This window comes from Vitis riparia, chromosome 2 (assembly GCF_004353265.1).
Source record: "Vitis riparia cultivar Riparia Gloire de Montpellier isolate 1030 chromosome 2, EGFV_Vit.rip_1.0, whole genome shotgun sequence".
Classification (NCBI taxonomy): Eukaryota; Viridiplantae; Streptophyta; class Magnoliopsida; order Vitales; family Vitaceae; genus Vitis; species Vitis riparia.
Window position 1 is genome coordinate 4,530,420 of NC_048432.1, and position 8,107 is coordinate 4,538,526.

Consider the following 8,107-nt stretch of genomic DNA (forward strand, 5'->3'; position numbering starts at 1 on the left):
TTTCATCTCCTCACGAAATTTAAGGAAAGATTCTTTCGTGTATACCGTCGTAGCATGATTTTCAAGTATGGATAGTTTGGTTGAAAGCACGGGTGAAGAATTGTTCTACTCGAACTTTGCCTTTGCCTCGTTTTGCCGTATTCTCAGTATGGCTCTATCAAATTGTTGTACAAACTCATACAGTCGCAAGCGAATTTTTAAGAATCTATTTAGATATGCATTCATACTCTCACACCTTTGTGTGGTTCTCATCCCTCCAAAGAAATTTCCACGTAAATACGCCTTTGCCCATCTTTTACATTTCCCATATATCTCGGTCACCCAACGATTCTCATTAAGTCCCAAATTTGCAACCATTTCATGCCAAACCTTTTCAAATTCTTCTTCATTCCCACGCATGAACATGCACCTTGCAAAGATGCTTGAGAAGTCCTTAATATGCACATTCGTGAATGCATTTCGTTGCAAATGCCATGAACACAATCGATGACACGTATCGGGTAATACTTTTTTAATTGCCTTACGCATAGCTTTATCCCCATCGGTTACAACAGATATGAGTTTCTTATTCATCATTGCATCAAGAATGTCTCCAACACCCATTCATATGTCCCAACACTTTCATCTATCAATAATGCACAACCAAATACAACAGTTTGGTGGTGATGATTAACACCGACCAACACTATTAGAGGCTTTTTATAGGCATTTGTCCTATAGGTTGTGTCAAATGCTAGGACATCTCCAAAACAAGCATAATCCATTCGAGCAGTTGAATCAGCCCAAAACAAATTTGCTAGTCGACTTTCTTCATCAATGTTGAATTTATAAAAAAAAGAAGAATCCATTTCTGCCTTTCCACACAAATAAGCCAATGCCGCTTCTGCATCACCGTCTTTAATTTCACTTCTACGCATTGCATCAACGTGATTGTATATATCTTTTTGTGTGAAACCGACATGCTCATGTCCTCCTGATTGTTTGACCATATAGTCTATAATTTGTGTGGTTTTAACACCTACTTGACGCAAAACATCAACTTGTGCCTTATCTGGATTACTTATTGTTCGATGAGAGCGAAAGAATTGTCTGCTAATAGGATCGACCAAATTATGATTATGTTCTCCTATAAATTCCTTTACAATCCACTTTCCATATTTTCTATTCAAGGCAATACGAAATGCAGCTTCACATCCAACTCTAGTCAACGATCGTGGCTCACGCTGTCGGTTGTCATTCTCAATAAACTTTGTCGCTCGATGTCCTTCTTTGGAACACACCCACTTTCGAGATATTATATCTCCATTCTTGTCTCGCTTCAAATCATCTTTTCGAATACTAAATCCGGTTAGTTTTGCTAACATGTTGTAAAATGTTTCAGCCTCGTCTATGCAAGCGAATTGCATTTTGCATACTTCTTCAACTGAAATACCCTTCAACACTTTCTCTTCCCAATCGTTTCACCCAGTTTGTAAGTTCCACCTGTATATGCATCGTCATTGACAACGTCCTCCGCTTTCACTTCAAACTCCTGCTTGATTGTTTTCTCCATCATTGATTGCATCACCTACATTTCATAAATTATGTCAAAAAGTGTCTCCATAATACCTTAACAAATTATCCTATCACTGTCATATTAATTGATATATTATTTACGATAAAGTCCACATAGGATATTTAAAAATATGGGTCTAACGCATTTACGTTTTCAATGTTTTCATTTGACAATATGCCACATATAAGCCCAGGCCCAAGAATCAACATTAATCAAAAGCTATAACATATTCATTATATTATTTAATCTCACCTGAAAATTTAGTTACGAAAGCATATTTCTTATGTGTTTGTTTTACCCAATCTCTTCAAAAAATTAAGGCTTCCGAGAAAATAGGGTAAATATAATAAATAGGTTATGCAAATGAAAATTTATAAATTAATGGATTCTAAATATTTTATTTTTATATACTACTTCAAATTCATTATTAGTTAAATATGATTCTTTGTTACACATTCAATTTCTCTCTATATGTATAAAATGAAGTTGATATTATTAACAATATGTACAATGCATACCATAATTACTATAATAAAGTCATATAGTATATTTTAAAAATGTATAAAAATATTCTAATATTTTTCACAATACTTTATTTTCTTAAATATATCCTCTAAATAAAAAACAAACATATTAATTATTGTGGGGATCAAACAATTTGGAACATTCAAGGAGGAAGTGGTCCAACCATTGGAACATACAAGAAACCAAACAAGTGGTCCTAATGCTCCATAAACCAACAAATCTCATATTCCTCACTGTTATATTATATTTATAAAAACAAGTTTCACTTTTCCTTAATTCTCTTTTGTAGTACATTTAAATTTTTGTTTTGCTTAAGTACAATTCTTCAACATAATTGAAATGATCAAATAATGAGGTCTACGGGATTTGACGTTCTGTTTTCCCTTCTTTGTCGTACTTTTAAAATACATTACGCTAGGCTTGTCCCAACAAGTATCTAGAAAATAAAAAAAAATTGTTGTTTTTAAATATATTAGGTTATGTATGGTTCCTAAAAAGTACTAAGAAAAGACAAATTATTTTGGAATATGTAGTTGTTTTATGAAAAATATTAAAGCAAACAATATATGGCTTAAAATTAAATACAAACTTACGTATTTTAAAATGATTTAATCTATATATAAATGCATTAAAAAAAGTCAAATGAGTATGAACTAGTAAATTAGATTGAAGATAAACCAAAATCAGATACGTCATCCATTCTCAAGTTTGTTAATGGAAGTTGGCATAAGCAACTCGACTGGTTTCCATTGGGTCGACCTATTGGCGTTTATTTTAAAAAATTTCCCACTTTCCAGTGTTTACCGGCTGAGGAAACATTCAAACCGGTTGAGAAATAATTCAACTGGTTGAGAAATTCTTCCACCGGTATACATTGCACACGTGTGTATTTCCCCATGAATTCACCATTTAAAAAGTCATTTCATGCAAAATAGTAACAAAGTAAGTTAGACAATCACAATCCACACTTTTTAAAATCATTACATATTATTACATTACCTGTTATTAGGGTTTGGAAATAATTTCCCCATCACTTCGAAAGTAGAGGCAATTCAGTTTTATACAAAATTTTATGGCTTTTGTATAGCAAATCTTTATGAAGTTCATGATCATACCTTCAAAATGGAAAGTGCAAGTGAGGTATAGCTTCACCTGAAGAATTGTCTTCCGGATGTGTTTTTTGTAAGCTATGCTCTACTTTATAGAAGACCACATTCACTCTCTAGACTCCTTAAGAGTATGTTGCCTCCCAAATATATACTAACTTTTATATGTGGTTGTTGCATGAAGTTATTGCATATTTTAATATGTTGCCACATGTAGCAAAACAACCACCATAATGGTACATTTGGTGGTTGAAGGTTGCCTTTTTTGCATAATTTTTTAGGTGACATTAAATACAACATTTATAGGCAAGAGGGAAAGTCAGCCTAATGTGGATTATTACACCCATTTCAATTGATATATGTTTAACTTAACAAAATATAAAGTGGAGATTTGGCTTTGATTAATAATATTTACATATCTTAATGTTCTTTCATAAATTTATTGTCTTTATGTTTTCATACCATTTCATACTTAGTATAGAGTTTCATCAATTCACGTGTTGTATATGTAATTAAGGCATCATACTATATCCTATATATGAGAAAGGTTAGTTAATTAAACTTAATTAGTTAATTGAGGTATGTTACGATATCATACTTATGACAAATTTTAATAAATTCAGTTACATTAATTTAATTAACTTACCATGCTATATCGTACTTATTCGAAATGCTTGTCATACAACGATAAATTAATTTAAATGCCCATATCGTAGTATATGGTTGTTATGCTAAATTTGACTATATTAACTAGACTATATTTGAATAAAATCCTCATACTATATCCTAGTTATGAGATACGTTACTTAATTGCACTTAGTTACTTAAATGAGTTATGTTACGATATCATACTTATGACAAATTTTTAATAAATTCAGTTCTATTAATTTATTTAACTTATCATACTATATCGTAGTTATTGAAAATGTTTGTCTTAGAACCATAAATAATTGAAAAATTGCTATCGTAGTATATGGTTGTTATTATACATTTTAATGTATTAACCTAACTATATTTTAATAAAATCATCATACTACATCCTAGTTATGAGTTAATTATTCTATATTACTACAAGTAAGTTCTCATATTATATTCTCCTTAATATAAATTTGTTATAAAAAAACCTCTTCTACTTTAATTAAGGTATATCCAAACATTTTTCTATACAATCAATTATATATTAAATTAATTCGATTTGGAAACTTTAAAATCAATATGGTTGCAAATTAAATTTTAATATATCTAAAATGAGAACTTATTTAAAATGTAGGAATTGATAAGCTACAGGTTCATTACACTAAATAAGAAGGTCGACTATCCCTCAACCATTCCCATTCCTCCTCCTTCTTCTTCATCTTCACGAAATACCCATGTGCCAACCGATCTTCCATCCCTGAACCCCTCCGTCTTCTACTTCCTTCTCGTCCATTTCCACGAAATACCTCTACCCCAAACCAAGCGGCCATGGCTCCAAAACGAGCTCCGGCCGAACCCACCTCCACTGGCAGTAAAGGGAAGACAAGGGAGGAAGCACAAATGGCTGGGACCAAAGGCAAAAGATCCAACCCACAACGGAGCAGTGACAACAAACAGAAGCAAACCGAGGAAGCACTACACCCCAGTAACAAAGGGAAACGACCGGTCGTTGAAGAAAGTTTTGAGATTCGAAAAAATGCCACCTTTGATCGATCTTCGTTCACAACCCCACAACTAGCCCAACGATTTCATCTTCACTTTGCGAATCAGACCGTAATCCCGGGTAGGAATATTGATTTTGCAAAGCTCAGTTATTTCCATTTCGATGTGCTTTTCGCGAGAATGGGCTGGCTTCCTATTGTCTCCGTCAAAGAGTTCCTTTATCCCAAGGTTGTCAAATGTTTCTACTCCAATATGACATTCGAAGATGAAGGACCCATTACTACCACAATTAACGGTGTACAGATCGTTTTTGATGTTGCTAAACTTTGTAAGATTTTAGAGATTCCAAATGAAGGGGTTTGTTTGTATGAAGCTAAGAAGTGGCCAAGGGTGGAAGGTTTCAAACCTGCAGAAGCTATACAGAGGCTATGTGGTTACTCGAGATCTAGTAGACCAACTTCCCATTTGTTGACTGTGTTGAGTCATATCCTACAGCACATGATATCGTACATTTTCATCCCTAAAGGAGGGCACCGAGATGATGTATCTTTCTTGGAGGCTTTTTTGGTTGACAGCATTCTCACAGAAAGAAAGGTTAATATTGGTTACATAATTTTCCAACATATGAAAGCATGTTCAATCAGCGAAGATTCAGTTCTCCCCTATGGCATGTTTATCACAAAGATTGTCAAATACTTCAATGTCAATTTGCGCAATGAGATAGACGGGAAAAACTCAAATCATTTGATACATATGATCGGGCTTCACTTCGGCGCATGCATTTTGTTCGGAAGAAAGATGGTTCATGGGCAAGGAAGTCTTCCGTTTCCCCCTCAGAGGTTGATGTGTCTTCAGACAATGGGTCCTCTGAGGATGAAGAATATGAAGATCATGATGTAAAGGGAAGAACTTCTGAAAAAGAAAATGTCACACGAATATCGTCAATAGGTGGTGTAAGAGCTAGGGCGGATGCAAATCATCGTTCACTAATTGGACCGGACGACTCTGAGGCATCAGATAACCTCAATGCCCAGATTAGCTCCCTTGGTACCCGCTTGGAGGAGATTGTATTAACCAATGACTGACGTTTGACATCTCTGGAGAATCGCATTGATGGTTTACACGAGGAAGTCAAGGAGGGTATGCAAGTTATACGAGGCCAGCATGATGAGATGATGGTCTTCTTGCGATCCCACTTCCCGCTTCATGGACCAAACCATATATGACCCCTTCTACAATTTGTACTAGTTTTATAGTTATTAAACTTTCATTCTGTTTTTGGACATTTGGCTAATATAAATGACCTTTTGTAATTATGACTTCTCGTATTACTTATGGATGTAGTGATTGGCCATTCACATAAATGGCGTAAATGTATTCGCTCAATTCTGATGATGGTATATGGATGATGTATTTTCTTCTACATGTATATATTATATCTAGCTTATTTTGTTTATAGCTCTTGATATATAGGTTATTTTCATCTCTTTAAACCTTCTTTTGTAGATTTAAAATTGTTGGTGGACATCACATAATTTAGGTTCCCATTTGGGTGCCATGAATATTTTTGTGTTTTAAATATTGATTCTGTGATCCATGGTTTCAGATGCCAAAATGAAGGTTATGACTATTACCATCAAAAGCATAGAAGAATCATGCGTTAGGAAGGTTATATTGAGTATTGGTTCCTCGTAAAACGTATGTATTCTCCTCCTTTGGTCTAAGCTACTATAATGTCTACGAATATGGTCAGCCTACTATATTTTTTTTCTCATAAAACTTGGGCAGTTTCAACCGGTTGATGCAATTCAACCGGTAACAGTTTGGTTTGCTACCGGTAGCAACTTGCCATTTTGCGTTTGGAAAAAAATTTGGCAATTTCAACCGATTGAGATAATGCATCAACCGGTAGCAAGTTGTTTTGCTACCGGTAGCCACTGGTCATTTTGGGTGGTGCATCAAGAAATGACCAGTGTCTACTGGTCGAGTGCACAGGTCAACCGGTTGCATATAACCGGTCGACCGGTTACTCATTAATAGAATAGGTTGAGGTATGCTTGCCTGCTTGCATAAATTATCGTACTAAGTTTTGACCCTCTTTTTCCTTATTAAAACCATTCTTAGGTTATACTATTGGAGACACACTCTAAGCCTTTAGCCTCCTAAATGCAAGCACTTCCTTTCCCCACATAGGTTGGGCCATTTGGGCATTGGCATTATAGTAATTATTAGTTGAGCTTTTACTGGACACCACTTGTTTCCAATGAAATCACATAATGATTTTTAAGTTACATGTTTTTCCCTCTGGATTTCTGTTTGAATTAACGCCTTTAATAGATAAAAACAGGGCATGCTCCCCCCATGTACGTGAATCCTTTCAGTTTTTCATTGTCCCTCCACTAATTTTGATTGCATTTAAGTTGGAGGAAAAAGGCCAATCTCTTCTAAATTGTGTTCATAAGTCAATTTACTGTGCACATAAGTAAATTGAGTTGCAAAGCCTTCCAAGCTTCAAGAAGTTGCAAGAAGGTACTGCAACTTGTGTGTCCCAACTAACCTAGAAACTAGGAGAAAAATTGATAAACTCAAGCTTTGAAGAATTATGCTTTGAAAACTTATAAGATATTACAAGGATTATATAGACCAACACATGCATTCTCTTTTGCTGGTGGTGCAAATTTGATCATGAGTTGAACAAATTTGACCATAATATGTTACAAGATTAAATTATACCAAGCATTGGCACTAATTTGAAGTCACCGAGTAATGATGAGAGGCACCATGAAATGTGTTCAAGATGCAGGAAACAAATATCCTTGTGTTTTCTAACATTATTGAGGTGTTCCTCCCAGGAATTTTGCTGCTTTTCCGACTATGATGGTTTGGTTTTCAAGCTTTTCATCTAATGTGTGTTTCTTATGGAAGACATTCTTGGTTAAAATCCTTATCATTGACCGGTTGATGAAAAAAGGGCATGTCCTGAAAATGGTGTTGTTTATGCTGTTAATGCCAGTGTTCTACTAGTTGTAACTTACTTCATTGCATTGCTCTCCATCTTTGGGAGACTATTTATGCTTTGCTTCATCAAGTGAAAGCTTCCTTTTTTAGTTATATGCTAGCTTTATTTGAAAGAGGAAGTAGAAATCTGAAAAAATTGCTGTCTAAATGTTGAAAAGTATATTCCTCAGGTCTTTGGTTTAATTGTTCACTGATTTTTTAGGGAGGTGTATTATGTTCCTTAAAATGTTTTGAATATGTTGTTATTGGATTGACTTAATGCTTG

At 34.5% G+C, this 8,107-nt stretch overlaps 1 protein-coding gene across 1 annotated transcript; it reads right to left on the minus strand.

Annotated features, from left to right (window-relative positions):
• Nucleotides 1-572: 572 nt before the first annotated feature.
• Nucleotides 573-1,406, minus strand: LOC117906698 (protein FAR1-RELATED SEQUENCE 5-like). The gene has a single exon (XM_034819845.1). It carries the CDS (start codon nt 1,404-1,406, stop codon nt 573-575), a length of 834 nt encoding a protein of 277 aa, XP_034675736.1.
• Nucleotides 1,407-8,107: the final 6,701 nt, after the last annotated feature.